At 36.5% G+C, this 27,212-nt stretch overlaps 2 protein-coding genes across 9 annotated transcripts; both read right to left on the bottom strand.

Moving 5' to 3' along the window:
* Nucleotides 1–19,495, bottom strand: LOC132161541 (non-homologous end-joining factor 1-like). Of its 2 annotated transcripts, XM_059571670.1 has the most exons (8): nt 19,416–19,495; nt 18,755–18,936; nt 17,974–18,192; nt 16,917–17,055; nt 16,777–16,835; nt 1,750–1,933; nt 1,226–1,308; nt 1–791 (listed from the first exon to the last, which is right to left on the bottom strand). In XM_059571670.1, exons 2-8 carry the CDS (start codon nt 18,920–18,922, stop codon nt 705–707), a joined length of 939 nt encoding a protein of 312 aa, XP_059427653.1. In that variant the 5' UTR covers nt 18,923–18,936; nt 19,416–19,495; the 3' UTR covers nt 1–704. The 2 variants fall into 2 exon arrangements, with proteins under 2 accessions (XP_059427653.1, XP_059427654.1); XM_059571671.1 differs by lacking the exon at nt 19,416–19,495 and having other exon boundaries at nt 17,974–18,196; nt 18,755–18,930.
* Nucleotides 19,418–27,113, bottom strand: LOC132161539 (cation channel sperm-associated targeting subunit tau-like). Of its 7 annotated transcripts, XM_059571664.1 has the most exons (11): nt 26,905–27,112; nt 26,001–26,081; nt 25,664–25,715; nt 25,391–25,524; nt 24,985–25,113; nt 24,856–24,900; nt 24,201–24,269; nt 23,991–24,082; nt 23,799–23,906; nt 19,807–19,972; nt 19,418–19,714 (listed from the first exon to the last, which is right to left on the bottom strand). In XM_059571664.1, exons 1-11 carry the CDS (start codon nt 26,950–26,952, stop codon nt 19,697–19,699), a joined length of 942 nt encoding a protein of 313 aa, XP_059427647.1. In that variant the 5' UTR covers nt 26,953–27,112; the 3' UTR covers nt 19,418–19,696. The 7 variants fall into 7 exon arrangements, with proteins under 7 accessions (XP_059427647.1, XP_059427650.1, XP_059427646.1 ...); XM_059571667.1 differs by lacking the exon at nt 19,418–19,714 and having other exon boundaries at nt 19,784–19,972; nt 23,799–23,858; nt 26,905–27,113; XM_059571663.1 differs by lacking the exon at nt 19,418–19,714 and having other exon boundaries at nt 19,784–19,972; nt 26,905–27,110.
* Between the last annotated feature and the right edge of the window lie 99 nt (nt 27,114–27,212).

Genomic DNA, 27,212 nt, shown 5'->3' with positions numbered 1-27,212 from the left:
CACAATTCACTTTTTATGTTATGTTTAGAGATGGATAAATCAACAATACTAGGACAATAGAATGATGTGAAACAAAGCGGTAGCTTATTCTAACAAAGGCAAAGCCAAAACCAAAGAAATTAGTGGATTATGTGTGTTGGGTTTGTGGTCAGAATTTCCGTCCATTCAAAAGTCTTGATGATTTTTCTGGAACATGCATTTGTGCTCAAGCATATCACATTTACTTACTAGTAATGGCCTCAAACTAAACTTTATATATCTACAAACCATACAAACTTTGTTAAAATCAGTAACCTTCTTGTCTTGCCTTCTTTCTTAGAAGCACTGGTTGTAGCAGTCCGTACATTGTAAAACACAGTTATCCTCCCAACAGACTAAAAAAACCTGTGCATCTTAACTTGATGTAAAAGTAGATGCTCAGATTTGAAATTGCAACACATTTTAAGCATACTCTGAGCATCTTTTAATTTTTTCACATGCTGCCAGTTGAGGTGCATCAACCCTACTATTGAGAACATGTTAAAAAATGCAACATTTTATTAATGGCTTTTTAAACATTAAGATGGACATACAGACTAAAATACAATAATGAAATGTCCATATACACTTAAAAATCAAACCTAAAAAGAATAAAAATGTTTATAAAGCATTCAGAAAATAAAAGGGTCCATATGTGCACTATCTTGATTCAGAAGCATGAACAGTCACCGAAAAAGCCCCACTGCTTTCTTCTTCTTCGGCCGTGAGGTGGAACGTTCCTCAGAACCAACAGTTGATGGTAACGGGACATCCTGAAAGAATCATTCAGAATTGGTTCAAATTCCCTCAAAGGAATAATCTGGGTCCAAAACCATTGATAACTGAAACCTTAATCTTTATAATAGAAGAAAATTATTTTGACTCATAGATCGATATATATCTGCAATGTTCATTTTAGGTGCATTTTTTGTACATGTTTTGTTTGAGCTTCATTTATATTCAACCCAGAATATTACTTTAATCACATCAAGGTGAGTAACATTTTGTAGCCTGTTTAGATGCATGTTTAAATTGTTCTTTTGATGAACGTCCAAAAACAAACAGAGGTCAAACTCTATCATCTTAAGGCTCAGCAATGATGGAGGAATGACTGAGGATTTGAAAAGACCAGAGGGCAGCACAGTCCTCTGGAAGAATCAATCAAATATTTCATTTATTAAATGAAAAGAAAAACTAAAAAGCCAACCCGTTTACTGTCTGCCACCTGAGGTCTTCGTGATGATGCTTTGACATCATTCTGTTCTTGAGAAGCCAGTGAAGAACTCACATCTGCACAGCAGACAAGACAAACAATGCTCAAAAATGACAAATGTCATCATTAATTGTTGTTCCAAACTTTAAATGTATCAGTGGAATACAAGAGGCTCCAAATTGACAAAAAGGCACCATAAAAGTGTTCCATACAAATTCCATGGCTATACAATAGCTTTGAATGCATAGCCATAATTTAACCACCAATCACATGTGGTGCCTTTATATGCATTTGATGACCATAATGTTTGGTTATGAGATACAGAAACAGCCGATGATGTTTGATACGACCAATGTCACACGTATACAGGTGCAATACAGTGTAACAAAACCCGTTCCCTCGCTCATTCTTTGAAAATAACATTCTGCAAAACATTTCCTATTGTGTTCCCCAGACATACAAGTTTGGAATGATTCCTTTAACTCGTGTACTAAGCTCAGTGTCAGTGAGGCAGTAACCTGTGGGGACATCAGTGATGTGTTGGTGATGTTCAGAGACGTGCTTGTCTTCTGCCGGAGGGCTGCTGTCAGGAGAGCCTTTGCGTTTCTGACCTGTCTTCCCCGAGCTTAAGGCCATGTACAGAGCCTGCAACTCTGAGTCAAAACCCACACTGTCCAGCGTCACACCCATCTGTGGAACGATCTAGTAGACAGAAAAGAGAAAATGACCACACCATAAAGAAAGAGACGACATTTAATTACTTATTAGTCACCATAGAGGAACTGTCTTGAACCATTACTTTTCCGAGTGCATTTCTTCAGAAGGAAAATTTTTAAATGGAAAAATTGCTTTTGTAATATTGTTCAAAATGATAATTATATCACAATTTTGGGTATATGTGTATGGGTAATGGGTTTGTGATGGCAAAATATGAATTTTCAGCATCATTACTCAGAGTACAGGCTGTTTCTACAGTTTCACTGGTAATCAGAAACATTTCATTGTCAGTATAAAGTAAAAAAAGAGAGAAGTACATAATTTGAATTACATTTTGCCTGAGTGAAAGTAAAGCCATTTTAAAACAAAACCATGTGTATGCATTATGACAATTTAGAAATTGGGAGTGAAATGTTCTTAATGGTAAAAAAAAAAAAAGATCCAGCTAAAAAGAAGTGTTAATGGTAAAGGTTGGGTGACAGCAAGTTCAACAGGGTAATGGTAAAGATGACTGCATTCACACATTTCCCAAACACATTCTCTTTCACAACAGAGAGGACACACTCTCAAAATTAGCTTGCCAAATATTGACCTAGTGAGATTGGTGACCACTGGATGAATGAAGGGCCCCTAAATATGCGTGTAGACATTTGGGGTTTACATTGATTTATTTTTATTATTTGTTTGTTGAAATATCATAAAAAATAAATGAATGCTTTGAGTTTCTCTTCGGGGACAGAGAGGGCAATGTGAGGAGAGAGACCACAGTTCATGAGTGTGCACTTCCTGTCTCCCCTCAAATTTCTCCGCTCCCGAACACTTCCTTTTTTTTTTTTTTTTCATCGTCTTGTCATATAATTTGAGCAATTTAGTTGTTCTGCTGAAAACATGTGTGACTTCTAAGTGAAATTGATTATATGTGTGCTGGACAATCACACCAGTAGCAGGTCAGATGATCATCCATCATCATCTGTGTGCGTCAGAGATGGAAGTGTCAGGAAAAGCGGTTCATGTGTTAGTGCACCATGTTGATACACCTATTCATAGCAGGTAAACAGCATTGGCTGGTTTTCAGTGGTTTGTGGAAGAACCCTAAACTAATGGACTCTAATGGAAGATTCCAGAGAGCGTCTTGATTCTTGTTCTGAGCTCTACACTTTGTTGGTGAAGGGCAAGCATGTACTTCTGAGTGTGCAGTAAGATATTGAGACATACTAGCAAAAATGTGACTAATTCACTCACTTTCAAACACAAAATTACTTATCCTGTAGATTTATTATTTTGTGGCAGTATCTATTACTATTACTGCAATGTCAAATATGAGTTTATACATTTTATAATATATATACACATATGCACATTTGGTTGGGACACTCTAAAAAGCTAGTGCCCAAAGACAAATCAGTGACATTTGATTTTTGAATTTGACATCATAGCAGCATAATTCTTTGTAATTCGTTACAATTATTAATATTGTGAAATATTATTACAATTTCAAAATAACTTTTTGTATTTGAATTTATTTTAGATTACATTTAAAACATTTCTCTTTAATAATAATAATTTATTTATATGATGGTAAAACAAAAGTTTCAGTGTTTTTTGTATGCCCTAAATATCTCTGGTGCTTTGGATAAATTTAATGCATTCTTGCTGAATAAAAGTATTATAAAAAACAAACGTATTATCCCTAAAAATGTGGTCATAAAACAGACTTAATTTTCTGTAAAGTTGCTATCTATACAGATCCATTTTAATTATTATTATTATTTATTTAGTGGAGTTTATATGATACAGATTTAGATTGTTACTGAAAATAAAATTTAGCATCAAAAAATAACAAAATAAATCCACATTGCCAGCCTCAAGACCATTAACAATAAATATGAATAAACTGCATGTTTTCTTTCATTACCTAAATTGAAACCAAGTATACACACACACACACACACACAGTCTGGTCAGCTATCCTTGTATAACGGTTTTTATACTGCACAAACCATATTTTCTATCACCCTAAACCAACCCTACAACTAAATCTAAACTTTCAGCATTTTTACTTTCTCAAAAAATACATTCTGTATGATTTATAAGCTTGTGTACCCATGGGGACCTCAATTTAGGTCCCAACAGTGACACGAGTCCCCATGAGTTAGTGTATATTAAGGTTTAAGTCCCCACCAGAATATATAAACCTGTACACACACACACACACACACACACAATCTATAGGGAAACAAATAAAAGCAGGTGAAGTCTTAAATGGGCGTCATGGATTAAACCAAGAGAAGAGCTTAATTTTACATTCCTCTATAAATCTGTCCTCACTCTCATTCAGGCAAACCCCCTCCTAAAAATATCTATTACCTCTTCCTCTCAGTTCAGCCTCTGTCTCACACTCCCTAGATTTCTTATTAGTGGTGCGTACTAAGACAAACATCACATTATTATCATACTTAGGGTTAGGGATTTAAACAAACCTTAGAACAAATTATGTGGCCGGTTGAGGAGAGCTGTATTTACTTTTCTACTTGACTGGACAATTTTTTCAGCAATAAAACAGGTAAAAACCTCCCATAGATGTACAATGAAGGAGGGACCGAACCATGTTTTTATTTTGGGCAAAAACTTCTGCACAAGCAAACACCACTATTGCTTTAGAAAGCATAAAAATTTAGTTATCTCATTTTGCTATCTATTTTTACATTTTCTACAATGTTTCCATTCCATCTATGACATTTATGAGAGGGACTGGTGTTTGACGGGATGTTACTCTTGTTCTGGCTGGCAGGGCAGCTCTTCTCAGGGGTTCAAAGTAGGCAGAGTAAACCACAGCCCAGCTACAGCTAACTAATTACAGATCAGAGCTCACCCTGTGGAAAACTGGACCAGAGCTACGGAGGGAGAGAGAGAGAGAGAGAGAGAGAGAGAGAAGGAATAACAGAAAGAGAGACATCTGACCTCGAGAAGCAGTCCTGAATAGGTTTCATGGTTATCAGATTGGGGTGATTGTAAAGGCCAGGAGCCAAGAGCTTCAGTTACAGGAAGACGTCTTGAGCTTTAGCTGGAATTAAAGCATGGACACCTGACAGATCCTGGTGTCTAACAATAACACACACACACACACACACACACACACACAGGTCTGTAGCAGTTACAGGGGATGTGATTCCTCTACTTTACCCCCAGAATTTTACTTTAGAAAGATGAATTTTTAGCATCATTCCTCTCGTCTTCAGTGTAGACTTGTGCTGGTATTCGGTAATGCGATATATTGCGGTGATTAATATGCACGATATTGTTATCATGGGCACTTCTAAATATCATAATAAATATACATTTTAGAATGCATTTTAAGAATAGTATTCCCATCAGCTGCTTAAAATGCACAACATCGCTGTATGCTGCTTGAAAGAGCGCATGCGATCTGATGTAAACAAGCACGCATGAGAAGAACATGAGGAACACGTGAGAGACGAACAGAATGAAAGCACATTCACTCTAGAGCTGAAACAACTAATCGATTTAATCGATTAAAATCGATTATTACAATTGTTGTCAACTAATTTAGTCATCGATTAGTTGCTAAACAACTTTTATTTGCCGTAAGCGGCTCATTTTGTGCATATTTTAAATCTGCGATGGCCAAAAGTGTGGCAGTAATGAGCCACCGCAGGTTTTATTCAGCCAGTACAGCAGGAGAAGTAACGAATAGCCAATAGCTGGCCTCATTTTATGTCACGTGCTTCCCGAACTGCGTCTGCAGCATTCAGCTAGATGGTGGAGACAGACGGCAGTGGAGTAAGCTTGAGAAAGAAAAAGAAAGAAAAAGAAAAAAGCGGAAGATAAAACTAATCGAACTAAGTCATCGAAAGTGTGGGAGAACTTTACTTTGAGCTTTCAAAAAAGAAGAGCCTGTAAACTCTGCACTACTGAACTGTTTAACTGTTTAACCCTTATGCGTTGTTGGGGACATTTTCGTCCACTAGGGGGTAAAGTTGAGTCTTATTTTGGCCACAACTTTCTCTGTGTTTGAGCTAATGGAATGATTTTGGGTGAAAAATCTTATTTTGACCCATATTTTGGGAAAATGCTTTGAAATTTTTCAAAAACACAACGGTACACTCTGGGCAAATTCACTACCCTTTCGTTATGTTCGTGGATGAAAACATCCACTAAAATTAAACTGCTGTAAAAATGTATCAGATAAATATTTTTTTCTTTTTTTTGCATAAATCTATTAATCAACCTCAGTCCTGATCAAAACTACCAAATTTAAAAAAAAAAATTCCAAGATTTTAACTCTTTAATTACCAAGTTCATAAATGATGTCACTGATTTGGGAAAAAACACACAAAATTACATATTTTCAATTTAAAAAGTGATTGTGGACTGGATATTTTTTTTACCTTTTATCACAGTCTTGGGTATGTCAAAGATTAGTAACAAGATTGGCTTTGATGCATTGTTAGTTTTTGTGCAGCATTAGATTCAATTTTTTTCTCCCTCATTTGTTGTTGGTGGCTGTTTTTGCCCCATTGACTTCCATTATAACGACATTTTTTGATTGCAAAGCCATGACACCATATAATCATGCATTCTTGATTGTTTGTGGTTTTCCCTTTTGGGAAGAGGTAAAATTTGTTATTTGTACAGTTGATCACTAGGTGGGACCATTAACCCTTTAGATAGGCCTGTGCAAAAAAAGGCTAAGTTTCTGGCTTGTATATGGAGTTATATGGAGTATAACAGCAAATTATAGTGTTTGTGTGTGAGATTCTTGATTGTTAGTGGTTTTCCCTGTTGGGAAGAGGTAACATTTGTTATTTTTTACAGTTGATCACTAGGTGGGACCATTAACCATTTAGATAGGCCTGTGCAAAAAAAGGCTTAGTTTCTGGCTTGTATATGGAGTTATATGGAGTATAACAGCAAATTATAGTGTTTGTGTGTGTGAGAGAGAGAGAGAAAGAGAGGGTGTGAGAGAGACCTTTGTGCACTTACCTTGATGTATCTGAAAAAAATCCAAATATGCACCTCATGCTCTCAGAACTACATGGAGTAAACAATAAAAAAAGAAGTGTGTTTATGCACCTGCTGCCTTTTGATGGTGAAAAGTACGGATGGTCTATGTGTGAAATGCTCGTCTTTTCTTGATGGTAAAGCCAGTTTAAAACCTTAAAATCCTGTAAAAAAAATCTACTTTGCATCAGATTTATGAACAATGTATTATGAACCAAAATGCTATACCAACTTCAAATAAGCTGCAGCTCGCTGGAGGGGTCAAGCTGCATTATCATTTCTAAAACTTCAGTACAAGTCAAGCCCTTTCTCGTGTTGCTTGCTGCTCTTCTCACCATCAAATGACCAGCAGAATGGCATGCAAGTGTTTAAATCCATGTACTTTGCTTTTGTTTAGTCTATACTTATCACCACCATCAAAAGGCAGCCCAGGTGCATAAATGCACTTTTGTTTACTCCATGTAGTTCTGAGAGCTGAGGTGTACATTTTGATTTTCTCAAATGCATAAAGGTAAGTGCGCAAAGGTCTCTCTCACACACACTCTCTCTCTCTCTTTCTCACACACACACACACATACACACACACACAATATAATATGCTTTTATACTCCATATAGCTTCATATACAAGTCAGAAACTAAGCTTTTTTTGCACAGGCCTATCTAAGGGTTAATGGTCCCACCTAGTGATCAACTGTAAAAATAACAAATGTTACCTCTTCCCAACAGGGAAAACCACAAACAATCAAGAATGCATGATGTCATTATAAAAATGTCATTATAATGGAAGTCAATGGGGCAAAAACAGCCACCAACAACAAATTAGGGAGAAAAAATTTAAATCTAATGCTGCACAAAAACTAAAATTGCATCAAAGCCAATGTTGCTACTAATCTTTGACATGCCCAAGACTGTTATAAAAAGTAAAAGAAAAATCCAGCCCCCCCCAAATCAGTGACATCATTTATGAACTTGGCAATTAAAGAGTTAAAATCTTGGACTTTTTTAAAAACATTTGGTAGTTTTGATCAGGACTGAAGTTGATTAACAGATTTATGCAAAAAAAATTGAGAAAAAAATATGAATCTGACACATTTTTACAGCAGTAACAACGAAAGGGTAGTGAATTTGAACAATTCACAAGGGTTAAGACTTTTATTTGTGCAGATTCTCCAGTACAATGCTGTCTGCAAATGTTTAGTCGTAAAAGCTAATAACATTGCTTTTTAACAGTTAACATTTAAAGATTAACAAACATGTTCTGTGATCACTTTGTCGTTTACCAGTTCATAATTCAGTCTTGCAGCCTAATTATGACTGAATGAGAGAGGTAAATGTGTAAATGTATTTGAAATGCACTTTTTTTCTAAGTATTCACTGCTCTTTTTCACACAGCAGGTTTTTTGTTTGTATCAATTTTTTTTTTTTTCTGGACAATCTTCTGATGGATTTTACTTTAAAATGTGAGTTCCATTCAGGTTTCATGCCACTGGCACTTTATTCAAAGGATTGTTTACAATTTCACAGCATAAGCTATAAAGCTGTTTCCCAGGTATAAGTTGTGTGTTTACAAAGAAAAAATAATAAAATGCAATGTACTGCAAATTTATTCTTAAGTGAGTGACGTGACATTCAGCCAAGTATGGTGACCCATACTCAGAATTTGTGCTCTGCATTTAACCCATTCGAAATGCACACACACAGAGCAGTGAACACACACACACACTGTGAGCACACACCCGGAGCAGTGGGCAGCCATTTATGCTGCGGCACCCGGGGAGCAGTTGGGGGTTCGATGCCTTGCTCAAGGGCACCTAAGTCGTGGTATTGAAGGTGGAGAGAGAACTGTACATGCACTCCCCCCACCCACAATTCCTGCCAGCCCGGGACTCGAACTCACAACCTTTCGATTGGGAGTCCGACTCTCTAACCATTAGGCCACGACTTCCCAAATTCTGGGAAGTTCTGTTTCTGTTTTATTCTTATATAAATTCTGTTTTATTCTTATTCTTCGTGAAAATATTTTCTGAAAGATTCCTTAATAAGCTTTGTTCGGGATGTTAAACTACTTTAGGAGTTCTAAGGACTGCCATGGTGAAAACATTATTTGAAATCTCCTTGTGAAATTTGCTAGAGTATGGGTCAGTGTTTTGATTGCAGAAGAGTTTGACAAAGGATTACTAACACATAATAAAACAAAACTCCAGGTATATTTTTGATGAGGATATGACCATGCAAAATGGTTAATATCTCTAAAAAGTCTATGTTGAATGATTAAGACCGTTTGTTAATAATTTAATTGGAAAAAATGGGCAAAACTAAAATATAAGTACATAAAGATTAATCGATTAATCGTAAAAATAATCGACAGATCGATTAATCGATTATCAAAACAATCATTAGTTGATGGTGCTAAAATGCAGCTTTTACCCTGTAAACACAGTAAATAAAGCAGCTGTTACTTTCTGAACCATATTTAAATAATCTTAAATAACCATTCAGATTTGTGTTTTCCCTATGGTGTTTATTACAGAGCCAACTACTGAAATATTTAGACTTAATCGGCTATTTATCTTCAAACATTAATTTATTTATTTTTTAAATCTGGACTACAAATGCCCTAGATATTGTTTGAAAGTGTTTTGGACTTTTATTGTTCATTCACACTTTACATTTATGGCTTCATTAGTTAACAAACTGCCAATGAAAAAATTATTCTGAACATTCATTAATCTTAGGTATTCCAATATTTAATAACACATTGTTAAAATCGAAAGTTGCAACTGTGTTATTAAACTGTGTTAGCTAACATGAACTAAGACTTGTATTTTTTAACAAAGATTAATAACTTCTATAGTAAATGTAGCTATTGCTCATTGTTTAGCTGTGCACTTATTGAATGAGCACTATGCGATGTCTGAACTGATTACACTATATTTTATGTATTGGGGTGGTGTTGGCGCAGTGGATAAGTCACATGCCTTTGGTGTGAGAGACCCAGGTTCAAATCCACTGTGAGACACCAATGTGTCCCTGAGCAAAGACACTTAACCCCTAGTTGCTCCAGAGGTGTGCAACCTCTGACATATATAGCAATTGTAAGTCGCTTTGGATAAAAGCGTCAGATAAATGTAAATGTATAGCACTGTATTTTCTGTAAAATAATTGTCTATTTTTAAACTGTCTTAAATTCATTTTAAGTCAATTTTTAAATAATTTTCATTTCCAAGTTCTTAAATTGCTTGTTTTAATATTTGTGATTATTTTTCTTCATTACTTTTTTTTTTTACTTTCTTTTATGTAAAGCACTTTGAATTACCATTGTGTACTAAATGTGCTATATAAATAAACTTGCCTTGCCTTGAATGTTAATGCATTAACTAAATTTAACTAATGAGATCTTATTGTAAAGTGATACCTATTGGTTTTTATAGTTCTTTTGCACTTTAATGTGTAAAACACATAACATTTTCTATAGTTTTCTGTATTGCTTTATTGTTTTAAATGTTTAGTTATTTTTATTATAAGAAAAAAAGTTATTTAACCTGTTATACTGTATTATGACCACTTTTTTAAAACAAAATTTCAATACCGTGATAATACCGTATACCGTGATAAAAGCATTATCAATTAACCGCAACAGGAATATTTGATAGCGGCATATCCCTACTTCAGTGTCACATGATTTTTCACTAATCATTCTGATATGCTTATTTGCTGCTTAATAAATAGTAATGCATAGCAGTTTTGTGTTAGCATTTATCAGAAATCTTTGGTAACATTATAAAAGTCTTTAATGGCACTTTTGATTAATTGAATGCATCCTTGCTGAATAAAAGGTTTTTTTCATCTTTAAATGGTAGAGTAAATAAGGTAAAAAGATACTTGTGACGAGTGGGGCGGGGCCGAGGGATGTGGGAACACGAGCGAGGCCGGTGGAGTGATTGGGTAATCAGCGACACCTGCGACCCACCACCGGTCTTGAGTCCCACAGAGGAGATGGAAGGATATAAAACTGGAGCGACGACAGTGAAGGACGAGAGAGGACCAGGCCTGGGCTTTATTTTAGGTTTTGGTTTTATTTTGTGCGCATCAGTCGTCCGTGAGGGGCTGATGCGCTGTTTTGTGTTTATTTTGTAATTAAAGTTTCATTTTGATTGTCCGCCGGTTCCCGCTTCCTTCTTCCCGATGATTAAGAAGGTTGTATCATTACAGTGGTACCAAAACCCGGGAGAAGGAGGGATGCGCTGCTGAAGATCCCTCGCCGCTGTGGTGAGTCCGCGGTGCCATCGAGCAGGGGAGGAGTGTGCAGCCATGGACGCTCGAGGCGGTGGGCTGGAGTGAGTTGCCGGGGACAGGCGAGATCGCTTCCGGCCGCCCACGATATGGAGGGGCGTACCCCCGGCCTGCGAGGGGCGATGGGGGTATGTGACGAGTGGGGCGGGGCCGAGGGACGTGGGAGCGAGGCCGGTGGAGTGATTGGAGATGAACTACACCTGTTCGACCCGCCGGTCTCGAGGCCCACGGAGGAGATGGAAGGATATAAAACTGGAGCGACGACAGTGAAGGACGAGAGAGGACCAGGCCTGGGCTTTATTTTAGGTTTTGGTTTTATTTTGTGCGCATCAGTCGTCCGTGAGGGGCTGGTGCGCTGTTTTGTGTTTATTTTGTTATTAAAGTTTCATATGATTGTCCACCGGTTCCCGCCTCCTTCTTCCCGGTGATTAGGAAGTTTTAATTCATTACAATGCTAAACCCCTCTCATATTTGCATACTATTTTTTTTTTCTAAGATCACCAAAGGTATCCAAAAAAACCTACATACTATGATATTAAGAAGTGTCTTGAGCAGACAATGAAAAAGTTATTTCTGTTTTGGACCACAGAACACATCTTTGACACGAAAAGCCTAAATTCCTCATTCTTGTGTTGTTTATCCTGCTGTTTCTCTCAGGATGGGTGATGTTGCTCGTGTGGCAAGAAGGAAAATCCAGGAGAAGAGAGTATGAAGATACAAAAATCTACCCCCTTATAAGTACTGGCGGATAGTAAAAAACATTCTTATTAAAAATTTATTGATAAAATAAATCCAGAACATAAGAATCTCTAAACTCTTGAACTACATTTGCCCGTTCTTTAGTAATAACTTGGACTAAAAGCATGTTAAGAAGGTCATCTAAATGTACACACGTCTTGCATAGAGGATGGTTTGGGGTGTTTTTGCTGGTCTTTCGGTGTGGTGGTGGGAAGGGTCACGCTGTCAGTGCCAAACCCAAACTGGTTTCTCAACTCACCCGGTCAAATTTTCTCTTTTTATGCCTCAAACCTAAAAAAACCAACAGTTTTGCGTCACTTAAACACATTCACACATAAATACATTTAGCCCCAAAAGAACTGCAAAGAGGATGGCATGCACACTAATATGGACCCTAAAGCAAGTCTTTGTGTTAATCAAGCTACGTACACACTCCCACTCAAAACACAAAGTAAACGTTCACACTCTCCTCTCCCCTCAAAAAACCTGAGCATGCGTCACCGTCTTTCAAAATTGACTTTACGAACATGTCTTCTCTTAAGTTTTGACCGGTTAAAGACAGCACTTCAAGCAGGACTATCCATCTATCCATCAAACACAATCTCATCCAGGCTTCTGCTGATCAGGAATCTTAAGAACGGCCTCTATTTTTCCAGAGACTTGCTATGTTTGTTTGGCATTTCAGTGAGACATTTTTCCAAACACACCTTCATTTTAATTCTGACTTGGGTCTTAAATGATTCTTCAGAGTGGAGTGGAATTTCCCATTGTATTGTGAGACAGCGGCAGTCAAATGACTTTGATATGTCCAAAAAAATCAAATAATGTGAAAGTTCACATTTTAATAGACACAACAAGTACTGTTAGAAATCTGGAGGCATTTCCAAACCATGGACTAGGAGGTAGCAAATATACTCCTTTTTTTTAAAGGTTTATCCATTTCTGCTAATTATGATAATTAATAAAAATTTACATAATTTCTCTGAGACAGTGAAAGCAAATATGACATTGAATATCCAATTATTTTCACTTAAATATAATCTAATTCAAAGTCTAAATCACTGAAGTGTTTTAATTCATTAGGACAATTCTGCAGTTTAATCACCATTTTCAACTTCTACACAGTGTAAATAAAGTATATTTGCTATTATACAGTATACATTACACTGGTCTTATATAGGAGTTGGTCATTTTTAGTCCCTAATGCTCAACAAGGCTGCATTTATTTGACCAACAATACAGTAAAAGTTAATATAATTACAATTTAACATAACCGTTTTCTTTTTGAATATATTTTAAAATATAATTTATTTGTGATGGCAAAACTGAATTTTCAGAAGCCATTACTCCAGTCTTGAGTGTCACATTATCTTTAAAGAATCAAGAAACATTATAATGCATGTTGAAAATAGTTGTGCTGCTTAATATGTAATGTTTCAAAATGTTCATATTTTATTGTTTATTTTATCAAACTTAAATAAGACCAATATGAGTGATTATTAAATGTGGAGACATTCAAAATGATTTTTGAGTAGTTCATTATACTTATTTTATGGAATGAATTAAATGTTGTGGCTTAAATGTGAAAACCAGGTTCACTCCTGGTTGTTTTTATTGTTTTTTTATAACAAAACTCTTATTTAAACCCATAAAAATGCAGATCCTGTGTAAATAACAGTGAAAATCATATATATATATACACCCACACACACATATAATGTCTGCAATTGTTATCAGCTGTGAAAGCTATGGAGTAATACATCTAACACTGGTGTCACCGTGAGTTGGAAATCCACCAGTTTAGGGGCGACTAGTAAGTCAGTGTTTGGTACAGTGGGCGTGTGGGCGAGTAGACTCATATCCTTTTCTCACACCAACAAGTCAAGCCACACATATCTGACTGCACATTCATCAAGCCAGTGAGAAATACCGGTGGATTCACACATACACACTGACAGAGATCAAACATAGGCCTATCAAAGGACTCGCCTCACGCAGAAAACACGGCCGCCAGCACTGAAATTAAAGCTCATGACTGAATCCAATAAAAAAAAAAAAACTTGCAGCACCAAAAACATTACTTATCAAGGGAACAAAAAGTGGCCCATAAACACACAGTTCTGGTCTAAATTATGACTGCGGCTTTGGCTCCTCCCACTGTGGTCAGTGTGTTTGTAATGACCGTAAGGCAGAGCGGTCAGAAGCGTGATTGACTGGCATTCTTGCTTAGGGATGGTGGCTTGACCAAATCCCTGGTATGAGAAGTTATATATGAAAATATGTCATGATGGTACAGCTACAGTTTTGCTGAATATTCAGTGAAAAAAAAGGCTTAAAAACAAATCAAAATATGGTGATCATCAGCTAATAAATTAAATACCACACAGACGTAAACCAACAGATCAGATTATTCAAAAGAAGTGAATACGTCTGACATTAGTGTCAAATATGAATTCAATATTATTATACCAAATATTAATTTATACTATCAAATGTATCATTCAGGATGAACTACATTCAAAGACAGTCATTTTATCCATTAATTAAGTCCAACACAATATGAGATAAAAAATCTTAATGTAAACATGGAAGTAAACATCTAAATTTATCAATAAAGCTGTGGAATGTTGACATTTATAAAATATATATATATATATATATATATCTTAAGACAAAATGTACAGAAATATTTAAGATTCTGCATTATTTCTACATCACTAATCAAATAAGTACAATCCCAACTCCAAAAAAGTTGGGATGTTTTGTAAACTGTAATCAAAGTGAGAATCTGTGAATTGTTAATTCTTTTTCATTTTTATTTTTATTGACAAAAGTACAAAGAAAAGACTGCCCAAAGTAGTCACTGACCAACTTTAATTAATTTTGGACAGAGGCAAAATAAAAGAGAAAAAGTTATAGAATATCCCAATTAAACTGTTTTGAAACCCCTCACATTAAGCAGGTGAATGGGTATTAGGTGAGGGTATCATGTTTGGGTATAAAAGGAACAGCTCGGTCTTTGCAAACAAAGCTGGATCAATGCTCAACACTTTGCACCAAATTTCATGAAAGGAGGGTCAAACAAGTCAAAAATCTAATAGTTGAAGTCTTTCATCAACTACCATACATAATATTGTGAAAAGATTCAGGGAATACAGAGAAATCTCAGTCTGTGTAGGGCAAGGCAGAAAACCTCAGTTGAATGTGCTTGACCTTTGAGCCTTCAGATGGCATTGCATAAGAAACCATCATGCTGCGCTGTTAAATAAAACCACATGGGCTCAGGATTACTTCGGAAAACCGCTGTCACTTGACACAGTCTGCTGCTGCATCAATAAATGCAACTTGAATCTCGGTTACTCTAAGAGAAAGCAATACATCAATTCTATGCAGTGATGCCGTGGGGTTCTCTGGGCCAGAGATCACCTCTAATAGTCAAAAAGACAGTGAAAATGTGTACTGTGGTCAAATGAGTCCACATTTTAACCTGTTTCTGGGTAAAAATGACGTTGAGTTCTCAGTCCCAAAGACCAAAGGGACCTTCCAGACTTTCATCAGCAACAGATGCAAAAGCAAACGTCTGTCACTGTATTGAGGTGCATCAGTGCACGGCATGGGTGACTGGAATATGTGCGAAGGTACCATTGACATGGAGGCATATATTGGGATTGTACAGACACATATATTGCCATCAAAATGACTTCTTTCATGGGAAGTCCATGGTTATTAGATCAAGACAATACCAGGTCTCATTCTGCATGTGCTACAACAGCATGGTTCTGCTGACACATGTGGATGTGAGCAGATATGTCTCCTATTGAAAATATATGGCCCATCATGAAAAGGAGAATCAGACAACAATGACTACGGACTGTTGAGCAGCATCTATTTTCAAAATTAGCATCCGTAATTCCCAGATGATTCAAATGTGTAATTAAAAGGAAAGGTGAATTCACACAGTGTTAAACATGCCTCTGTCCAAACAATTTCTTTGAAAATGGGGTTGTACATTAGTGACATTGATCATCAAGTGAACATCTTCACAGTTGTGCTATTTAAGTACTTAGTTGTACTAATTTAGTATAATACTCTATTGTCACAATCATTAAACAAAATAGATAAATAAAATGGAAATATGAAGTGCTCCTTAAACTGCAACTAGCTTTATTATTATTTTCATTTCATGAAAATCTCAAATCTCATTTGACATTTATTTCGGATTTTCACTCAAACTGTTAAACTGATAATATGTTTTGTAATAAAAATAAAAAAAACTACAATTTCTTCTACAGTTTTTAAAAGTGGACTCCACTGTATAAACACTTTAGTTTTACCATCATATTGCCCAGACCTAATCCCACTCATCGCTAAAAAAGCAGGAAATTCTAAAACACACACGCCTATGGCGGGAAAAGAAATAAAACATGCAGTCAATAGACAGTTCAGTGTGAGGCAAAGCTACAACTGAGCTGTCACTGCAAAAACCACAGCCTAATTATACACTGTGCGTGTGTGTGTGTGTGTGTGTGTGTGTGTGTGTGTGTATGCATGTGTGTGGTGACCCTCAGCTCTGACTCAAACAGCGATCCAGTCTCTCTTCATGTCTAGCTTTCACAGTTCTCTCTCCCGTAACAAACCCTAAAAGCAGCACTGGGGACTGGCTTCAGTATATACATGTGACTGAATCACGGTGTCACATGCATGCTAGTTCTGATGGAGCTTGTTTACACTGGGTACATTTAGCAGGACACTGAATGTAAAAATGTTTCGCACCTGTGTGAAGAAGTTCTCCCTGTACCTGTGCACCTCAAACGGCTCCGTCTGAAGTCTGGCTGTGAGGGCAGAGTTTTAGAAGAGTGTCAGCGAGCAAAAAAAAAAAAGACATAAGAGAGAATGCAAAATGGGATTGTTACCTCTACTTAGGACAGCGCCGTTCTCCTGATAGTCCTGTATCTCTGCATCCTTCTGAACCAAAAGAGCCGCTAGATCCTCCACTTGCCGCTGCAGGACTCTAATCACTGCCAGCAGGGGGCGCACCAGATGCATGCACACCTGATTCAAGCAGAAACATACTGTATATTTAATACATAGATTTTTAAGGCCTCGAGATCATTAGTGTGATACAGATCTACTTTATGGCTTATGCCTTATTGTTGTTAGTTTGTACTTAAAAAAGGGTAAAAAAAAAAAACAAGCATTTTTATTATAATTCTAAAAATGTCCACCTTAAAGATGTGTCTTTTTGATGAAAAATATTTAATGATTTTCATAAAGTAAATGCAGAATAAAGTTTATATTGCTAGTAATATTTTAAGATGAACACTTGCAGGACTGAAGCTACTTGGGTGATTAATTATGTACACATAATTTTTATTTATTTATTTTTGAAAATCTTGTTAAAATCTGATTATGAAAAATTATCCATCAGGCTTTTAAGGAATGCTTATTATAATTCCCATCATTAAACTGCATTGCATTAAATGTTTTGACCTCACAATAAAACCTAAAGAGTGCTGATAAAACTAAGCATTTAAATATCACCTTCCTAAAACATATTTTTAATAGATATAGAGTGACAACTGATTTTTAATCTTTTTATGCAAGTATTCTATTGGACTTTTATAAAAGATCTCACTGGTTTAGTACCAGAATTACAAAGTACCAGAATTTTTTTGGCCATATAAATATCAGCAACTGCACCAAATTGAATATTTTTTCTATTTGTTTCTCCTGTACAATACTCTACGAGGCATCATCCCTTATGTATCAAATATGACACTCAATGAAAACACATCAGCAAACTTTATATCCATCTATCCATTTGTTTCAATGAACTGCTTCATTTCCTATGAGCATTATTTCATATGTCAGGCTTCACAGGGTTAAAAGAATAGGTTAAATGTTTCAAACACATTCAAAACCATGTTAAATCACAGCTGGAGATATTATTTGACCAGATAAGGTTCATACCACGCCAACAGGTGTTGTGTTGCAGCGGAACTCCCAGTAGAACGCCATCCCAGCCAGCTCACTTTTGAGTTTGACTGTTAGATTGTCACCACGCTGTTCAAGAGTAACGTGTGCAGTAGAAATCTGATCATCATCTTCACTGGAGAAACAAGGTCGTGCCACAGAACACAGATGAGAGAAAAAAGCTTGTGTAGGAGCCCTCAGACGCTTATTCAGATCCTTTCTTACAGAGGAAGAGAGGAAAAAGAGAAGGGATCAGTATGAAGTATTGACAGGCCAAGAGTTCCATTAGAACTGAAAATTGTGGTGATACAATCCTCTATACTAGTCAAGTCAAGCGTTATAGTCAATTCTTCCACATGTACAGTACATACATACAGAGAATTGAAATTGTGTTACTCTTAGACCCTTGGTGCATACAGATAACACTAACAGTAGAACAATAAATAGAAATAATAAAATATAAAGTACAAGTATACAAATAGGTCATGTAACAAGATAGATAAGTAAAGCAGCACAAGGCACATGGCAGACAGAGTGCAAACCAGTGAAGTAAACAGTGAAGATATAATCATTGTAGTGCAAGAGAGCTTATTCAGTCTGATTCTGATTAAAGTGTCAATTTTAGTATTATAGAAACATTTCAGAGTATTATTATTTGAACAGAAATACATTGATGCTACAGTATGTTTCATCTCCTCACAGTGTTTCATGTTAAAGAATATAAGGATATTTTAATAAAGCTAATAATAATTAAAATCACTAGAAGCAGTATTCTTGCCTGTGCTCGACTCTGGATGTCATCTGCTGTCATGTCTTCTTCCCACACAGTGTTCAGGTCACTCAGCAGAAGCCGGTACTGTGTGTCACCGAACCAGGCTTTGGCCAGTAAATCAGAACCATCGATATTCACTGGCACCCATGGGACAGCACACAGGCCTGTTTCCATTTCCCCACAATCTACTTCATATCAACAATAACATGTTTACGCACAGCAACCATAGTTTAGATCAGCACAGCCACAAGTTAATACACGAGTGCTTTCTTATTACTATTCTTATAATCAATCCATGTTTACTAAATACTAATTATTAAAAGATGAAATATATCACTTTAAACGTTTAGAAAAACAGATTTCTTAGTTGCAAAACAGTTAACTTTACCACAGTTACTAATCATGGTACATTTAATGATAAGTTAGATATAATATATAATTACTGGATTAGTGTCCGAATGTCTTGACCGAGACCAACCATGATGAACTATGAGGTTCAAATCAAATTTCGTTTCTATTTTCTAACGCGTAACAGGAGCGGTATGCATAAAAGAAATGACAGCGGGTAAAATTAATATTTCGGATAGACATTTAATTACATAACAACTTTTAGATAACGTATTAAATGTTTCATGGGTAAAGACTTTACCAGTATCTACTTACTTACCAACAAGGGGTCGTTTCGACTGACGCACATTCCCCGTAAAAACAAACGGAGATTAAAACGTTCCGTGAGGAATAGTTCCGTTACTACACGCCTCCGGTATTATGGAGGTTATAAGTAAAACAAAAACAAATATTTATTATCCAGATGTCTTTATTGAGACATTCATAAGCAAAACATTCACACACATTGTGTAAGAGATCAAAAACTGCTCTAAACACCACATCTTCTCATAATCATCTGTCTTCTGATTCTTTCTGTTGGAGAATGTGGCATGTTTCATTTTAAGGTGAAGTTTTATCCTGTGAAAGTGGAGTCATAGGTTAAAAGGGTAGTGATTACATATGGAAAAACTTACATTTGTGCGTTTACAGGGTTACAGGACTGGACTTGCTGATGTGTTTGGTTGCTTTTCTGATTCCAGGTTTGTTGTCCAGGGGGATTCGGGCTCCTGTCTCAGAACCAGTTTCTCCAGAAACTGAACAACATCTTGCTTCATCTCACATTTTTCTAGAGTTTTATAAAGCTTGCGTAACCTGGGGGCACCACAAAAGGGGGATCTAAAGAGTCATTGCACAGCTATTTTTAATACATTGTAAATAGTGTAAAACGACTGTCAAGTAAAAATTAAAACCTATGGTCATATGACTATGCACTGTATTCTGATGCATATTTACATAATTAATTTTGTTGGCAAAACAGCAAAAACACATGACATTGACAATGCTGTCAATGGGACATTTTTACCCTCACATCTTAAAATACAAACTAAACGTGTGAAGATTTTTCAGAACTTAGTGTCAGAAATGAATGGGTTAAAAAGACTCATGCTAGTAAAGAAGGAATATTAGAAAGGTTCTGTAAGTTAATCATTATTGTGACGAGTGGGGCGGGGCCGAGGGATGTGGGAACACGAGTGAGGCCGGTGGAGTGATTGGGAAATCCGCTACACCTGCGACCCACCACCGGTCTCGAGGCCCACGGAGGAGATGGAAGGATATAAAACTGGAGCGACGACAGTGAAGGACGAGAGAGGACCAGGCCTCGGCTTTTAGTTGTGTTTTGGTTTTTATTTGAGCGCACCAGTCGTCCGTGAGGGGCTGGTGCGCTGTTTTGTGTTTATTTTTGTAATTAAAGTTTCATGTTGATTGTCCGCCGGTTCCCGCCTCCTTCTTCCGGACGAATATGAAGATTTTAATCATTACAGTGGTGCCGAAACCCGGGAGAAGGAGGGACGCGCTGCTGAAGATCCCTTGCCGCTGTGGGGAATCCGCGGTGCCACAGAGCAGGCGAGGAGGATGCCGCCATGGACGCTCGAGGCGGTGGGCTGGAGCGAGTTGCCGGGGACGGGCGAGCTCGCTGCCGACCGCCCACTATCTGTCCGTGAGGGAGCGGAGGAGTCGGCGCCGTTCGCCAGAGGGCCGGAGCCTGCTGCCTCCGTGAAGGAATCCGGAGGAGCAGGGAACGGGGGACTCCTGCCGGCTGCCCAAAACCGGAGGAGCCGTCGCCGTCCACCGGGCGGCGGAGGAGTGACGTGCCGTCCGCCGAGGGCCGTCCAGTGCCACCGCCAGGCACCGCGGAGGAGATCACCCAGCCGGTGGAGGGCCGAGCAGCAGTGAGTCTGGGAACCGGAATTTTTTATTTTTTTTCCCTCTCTATCCTCTCTCGTCTCTGTCGCTCCTCCTTCCATCTCCGTTTCTCTCGCCTCGTCTGTCCTACCCCCAGGTTCCCGCAGGTCCCCGTGAGCGGTCCCCCCCGGAGGGAGGGGGGGGAGTAGAGCGCAGTCTCGGGAGTACCCCCCGGCCTGCGAGGGGCGATGGGGGTATGTGACGAGTGGGGCGGGGCCGAGGGATGTGGGAACACGAGTGAGGCCGGTGAAGTGATTGGGAAATCCGCAACACCTGCGACCCACCACCGGTCTTGAGTCCCACAGAGGAGATGGAAGGATATAAAACTGGAGCGACGACAGTGAAGGACGAGAGAGGACCAGGCCTGGGCTTTTAGTTGTGTTTTGGTTTTTATTTGAGCGCACCAGTCGTCCGTGAGGGGCTGGTGCGCTGTTTTGTGTTTATTTTTGTAATTAAAGTTTCATGTTGATTGTCCGCCGGTTCCCGCCTCCTTCCGGACGAACATGAAGGTTTTAATCATTACAATTATAAATTGTTACGCACACACATACACAAAAATCTCTGCACATGTTTTTATTTTATTTGATCATTTATTTATAGCAGCTCTGGAGAAAACAGTGATGTCATCATCAGATCACTTCAGTTTTTATCCAATAGTGACCATGCAATTACCATATTGCCTTATTAAGTGTCCCCAACTAAGCAAGCCAAAGGTGACAGTGGAAAGGAACCCAAATTCCATGAGTAAGAGAAAGAGAGAAAAAAAACATTGGGAGAAATTAATTGATTGATATTATTAAGAATAGGATAAGCATTTTTAATAGGCTAAAGATTTTTTGTCTCTGTTTTTTGTTCTTTGCTATGGTTCTCTTTCCTTTTTTCTGCACCATGGGAGAAAGCAACTTTCATTGGCCGGTTGCCAACAATACAGCCATTCATTAATGATACAGCTATAATGGCATCATTAATCGAGGAATATAAAACAAATCCATAACCCATGCTCTGACTGTTGTTCATAATAACCTTTGCATTGGTCACATATCCAAACGCAGAAAACAGGGAGCACAGCTCCTCACTGCCCAAGCTGTATGGCAGGTTTGATATGTAAAGACTGTTTTCTTTCTTTTGCAGCATTTGGAATTCTCATTTTGGTTCGCCTGGCGTTCCTCGTAGGACTTGTAATGACTTATAGAAACTAGATGGTCATTTAGGAGCATACCGTCTAGCTTCTTAATTGCCAATTCAGCAGCCTCTGGTGTGGAATAATGGACAAAACCATAGCCTTTTGGTTGACCATTACTGTAGCAGACCACTCAGCTGGAGAGAACTTCCCCAAAGTATGAAAAAGTGTCATATAGAGCAAGGTCATCGATGTCTCTTGCTAAGCCCTTAATAATTATATTTCCAATCCCACTTTTTCTCAAAGTAGAATCGCGTTTAGCCCACTTGATTTGCATGGGTTTGCTCAAGAGCTCAGAAAAAATCATAGCATTTAGGGCATTTTGTGCATCGTGATGGTGTGCAAAAGTAACAAAGCCAAACCCACGAGGGAGGTTGGTTGCTCTGTCTCTGCATACTTTCACAAAACAGACTGGTCCAAATGGGAGGAAGATTGAAAGAAGCACCTGTTCGGTTACATGTGGGTGCAAATTACCCACAAACAAAGGGCCTGACTGGTCTCTTTCACCTTTAACATCACCTAAATCATAACTGGTGGTCATTTTGACTGTCTCTGAAAGAAGATTTTTGTTAAAAAGCTCTTGGTCCAAAGCAAACCGCTGTGTGGAACTCACAATGTTCAAATCACAAATGCGAAGTAAAAATCGCTGTTGCAACTGTTGTATCTGCAAGGGAATGCCTTAGTCAGAAGCATCAGTCAGAAATGATTTAGAATCTGACAGCTTTGCTGCTTTTATAGGCGGAACATTCTAAAATTCCAAATTATGACATCATCAAGTGACATCCTCTTAGCTATATTCCTCAACAGTAAAACACAATTAAAGCTATTTTGGTCTGATTTTAGACATTGAAATTAAGTCCTAAACAATAATTACAGCAAAATAAATCAAACTTATGCCCTACATGTATGAGATAAAACAAGTACATTAAAGCGATGGAATTTAAATGCAGCAACAGAATTTAATAAAAGTTCAGATAGTTTATTTTTACATTTAAGTTTTCATTTTACTTTCAGGTTTAAATTTTTAGTGATTTTGTTAGGTGCTTCTGTCATTGGTATTATTTTTCAAATATTTTTATTTAGCTTTCACTATTTTTATTTCAGTTTTTGTCATTTTAATTTAACTCATTATTGTTTCTCATTTGTGTTTACGTTTTTCAAGTTTTTATGAAATATTTATATTTTATTTATTCATTATTTCAGCTTTACTTCATTTATCAAAAACATTTTTTTTAAATATATATTTTCTGTTTTAATTTTAGGTAACAATACAGGTTTGATAATCGGTAGTTCCAGTTTATTATGTAATTCAAGTTTAAATTATTTTTTTTTATGAGCTTTTGCCATTTTTATTATACTTCTATTTAGCTTTAATTGTTATTCTATTAATAGTGTTGTGTTTTTTAAGAGTTCTTCATCAAATATTAATTTTTTTGTATTTGTATTTCAGCTTTATTTCATTTACAGAATAAGTATTTCTGGATGAACTATTTCTTTACAGAGGTTACTATTAACACAGTGTAGCCTATGACATTACAAAAATGTACATTGAATTAAACATTAAAATATAGTTCTCACCTGCCTCTCTTCTCTATTTGGTCCATAAGATCGCTGGGATCTCTGCCTCCTTGGCTGTCTCTTTTAATCAAATGAGAAATAATGTCTGACTGAGTGGTTTTTTCATTACTGAAAGAGAAGAAAAAGAAGCAAGTTTAGTGGCTCACGTGAAAAACCAGTAATTTGACTGTTTATTTTAGGAGGGAATCTCACTGGTCAGGATCATGGAGGTTGTCGGTTGAAGGACAGCGGGGAAAAAGGGATTTTTCCACTTGTTCCTCCACAGTCCTTTCAGGATGCTTCACCTAAAGAAACACCACAACACAATTATGATCAGTTTATCATTCTAAAATGCTTATGTCTAACTGATCATAAAGAGCTTATATATAGAACATTACAGCATTCTTAAGTAATATTACTGACCTGATGAGAGTGTCCATAACCAAATGACCCATATGTTATGGCCATCTCAACATCTAACTTGCAAACAACCTACAATCAAACAGAAAATAATATTTTTTTCTCTCACACATGAACCCAACAATGCACTTTCCTAGAATAGAGCACAATTTGGTCGTTTTGTAGTGAGAATTTGTAGATAAACAATTATGTAACATAAAATTTATATAAGATGGGCAGTTAGTTACACATTATCTTAGGATAAATCTGCAAACCTGTTACCAGTTATGTACCAATTATATAGTTCTGATTTATACTTCTCATACATTTACTTTTTTTAATGTTTGAAAATACACTTAATATTTTCTTATTACATATAACTTACATACATATTACTTATTACAATATTTCTTATACATATTGCTAAGCCTAAAAAATAAATTAAAAAAGGATATACTGTTTAGTCAATACTTAATTTGACATTCATAGATTGATAATTGACATTTTCTTAAGATTTAGCACTTCCTATCAAAGACTACAAATGTTGAAATTAAAAAAAGAAACAAATCAATAAGGTGCATTTAGAACATGAACAGAGTTAATTTAATTTCCATGCCAAATTTAAGTGTTGTTTTTCTTTACACACACAAACACAAACAACAGTAAACCTGGTGGTTACCTGCTTATTGAGCATCACATTAAACTGGTGACTGACAATGGATTCCTGGATAAAGATAATCTCATCATTATTTTTCATTCATCAAGAGGTTTGAGAATTTGTAAAAAATAAAATAAAAAAAAGCCATACATTGAGAACTTTCAACACATTGAAGAAAGCGCTGCCCATTGGTTTAGGATCTCTTGCTGCTGGCTCAAAGAAAAGAAGCTCCACCATGATTTGATTGGGATTCACAGCACTGGAATTCTGCTCAGGTATCTGAATAAAAAAAAAAAAAAGTAAAAACAGGCATAAAGCTGAGTGAAAATACATAAGCACATCACACAAACACAATTTTTGAGAACTGAAAAATGGCTGAATATAATTTTTTTATCAGTGTTTTGGATTAAAATGTTGTGCCCAAATCAGTATATAATAGTAACATAACTGTGTGATACAGATCTTCTAACATCAGATCAGAACACATAAATTCAGCAAACACATCAAAAACTGTTCACTCCATGGAAATGTGGAATAATTCAGGGTAGTGACAAACCTGAATGGAGAAGTATTTCCACTCATCAAAGCAAAGTGAGAAATCTGCTTTGCCTGCTCTGGCATCTTTGTTGCTTTGAAGCTTGGTGCACTTTTCCTTTCCCCCAACAGATATCCTGAGAAAAAACTGAAAGTCTTTTGTGTAGAATGGATTAGTGATCAAGGAAAACGATGACAAAAAAATAAAAAAAAAAATAATAATTATTATTAAAATTATTTAAATTGCAAAATATTTAAAATTTTTATTTTGAGATGCTGGGAAATATTAGGATACAGATGTTTGGAAACACTTTGCAATCCTTTATATGTACAGTCAGAACTCCTGTCTGAAAGCAAAAGCATTGTAGGCAAATATGATGATGTCGGAATATACTATAAAAAAATGAATGTACTGTAGAGGTGCACTTCAGTTAATTTATATATGCATATGCCAAATACCTCTGACATCATGTAGTATTTGTATGCATGTACACTGCTAAACATTAGGACAATCCTTGTTATTACCATTTACATATTTTATAATAGCATAATTGTACTTAAAACTACAGTATGGAGTTATGGGTGGGGGGGGATCAATCAGCCAATGTATCTGTTTATCTATAAATACTGACTGGCACTTCATGAGGCACCAGATTGTTCTCAGTCTCCTCTGTTGTGTCTTCATTCTCATTCTTTGAGTCCATGCTGTAAGTCTATGAAAACAAGTGTGTTGAAGAAAAAAATCAATAAAGTATAACAAACAAATCTGACACACAGGTAGAATTAATCTATTAAAAGTAACTCTAATATGATCATTGGTATTACCTGAATAGAAATATCAGATGCAAACAGAAAACAACAATAGGTCCTGAAACTAATCAAAAAAATAAAAAATGTTTTTTTTTTTTTTATACAGAACTAATTATTTCAAAATTCTGACGTTGTATGATTTTAATGGATAGGTACAGTTCGGAAGGTCAAGACCCTTCAAGTGACAGGCTATATATATATATATATATATATATATATATATATATATATATATATATATATATATATATATATATATATATATATATGTTAAATAACTAACGTTAGTCTAGGTCAGTCTAGGATTAATTTGGTTAGTTACAGTTTTATGTAACTGGCTACTTCTAGTGTGTTTAATATAGCTTTGCGCCTCCAATGCATGATAAAGAATAGAGAAAAAAGATATAATAGAGAAAGCAAAAAATATATATATTCAAAGGGAAATCTAGAAACTATTTTAATTAAAGACCGATCTCAGACAAAGTCAGTCAGTATGACGTAATCACTGTCAGTTAGGTTTCAAAATGCTGGCGTCATGTCAATCGGATATTTTTCAAGCTAAAATTTATAAAAAGCAAGAGCATATAACCAAAGTCTCTTTAATTTGTATTCTATAGTCTTATATAACACAGTTAAGCTTACAGACTACAAAGACATCTTAAAACCTTTACACTGCAATAAACTGACACAGATACTTAAGAAATCCTTTATCTTTACAAACATCACCTTTTGCTTGTTTTCTCCGTTTGTTGGGTTGCCTCCATGTTCATCCATTGGATGTTTTTTAAATGAAATTTGAAAGTTAAATCTTCTCACTGTTCCCTGGTTGCAGAATTATGATTGTGTCCTGACTTGTTACTGTAGTGTCAAAATTACATTAATTTATTCTAAATCTCCCTTAAGAATGTGACCGAGCCAATGAGAGCAGTTATGGGCGGAGCGACACCGTACTAGCCACGCCCACTTTACATGTTGCCGCCACCAGCCAGAAGAGTTTAATTTTCTTTCATGCCACAGTAACCGCAAACTGCAGT

This window comes from Carassius carassius, chromosome 17 (assembly GCF_963082965.1).
Source record: "Carassius carassius chromosome 17, fCarCar2.1, whole genome shotgun sequence".
NCBI lineage: Eukaryota > Metazoa > Chordata > Actinopteri > Cypriniformes > Cyprinidae > Carassius > Carassius carassius.
Note: the sequence above shows the minus strand (reverse complement) of the source record. Positions and strands in the feature narration are given on the sequence as shown.

What these genes read in the sequence shown, in the direction of transcription:
- LOC132161541 (XM_059571670.1), bottom strand. Translation starts at nt 18,922, where the DNA reads ATGGAAACAGGCCTGTGTGCTGTCCCATGGGTGCCAGTGAATATCGAT. An exon ending in CGGCGCTGTCCTAAGTAGAG is followed by an intron (nt 16,836 to 16,916) that starts GTAACAATCCCA and finishes CTGCCCTCACAG; the next exon opens with CCAGACTTCAGACGGAGCCG. An exon ending in CATCACTGATGTCCCCACAG is followed by an intron (nt 1,309 to 1,749) that starts GTTACTGCCTCA and finishes TCTGCTGTGCAG; the next exon opens with ATGTGAGTTCTTCACTGGCT.
- LOC132161539 (XM_059571664.1), bottom strand. Translation starts at nt 26,952, where the DNA reads ATGGATGAACATGGAGGCAACCCAACAAACGGAGAAAACAAGCAAAAG. An exon ending in TGGTGCCTCATGAAGTGCCA is followed by an intron (nt 25,716 to 26,000) that starts GTCAGTATTTAT and finishes TTTTGCTTTCAG; the next exon opens with ACAGGAGTTCTGACTGTACA. An exon ending in GGAAATACTTCTCCATTCAG is followed by an intron (nt 25,114 to 25,390) that starts GTTTGTCACTAC and finishes TTTTTTATTCAG; the next exon opens with ATACCTGAGCAGAATTCCAG.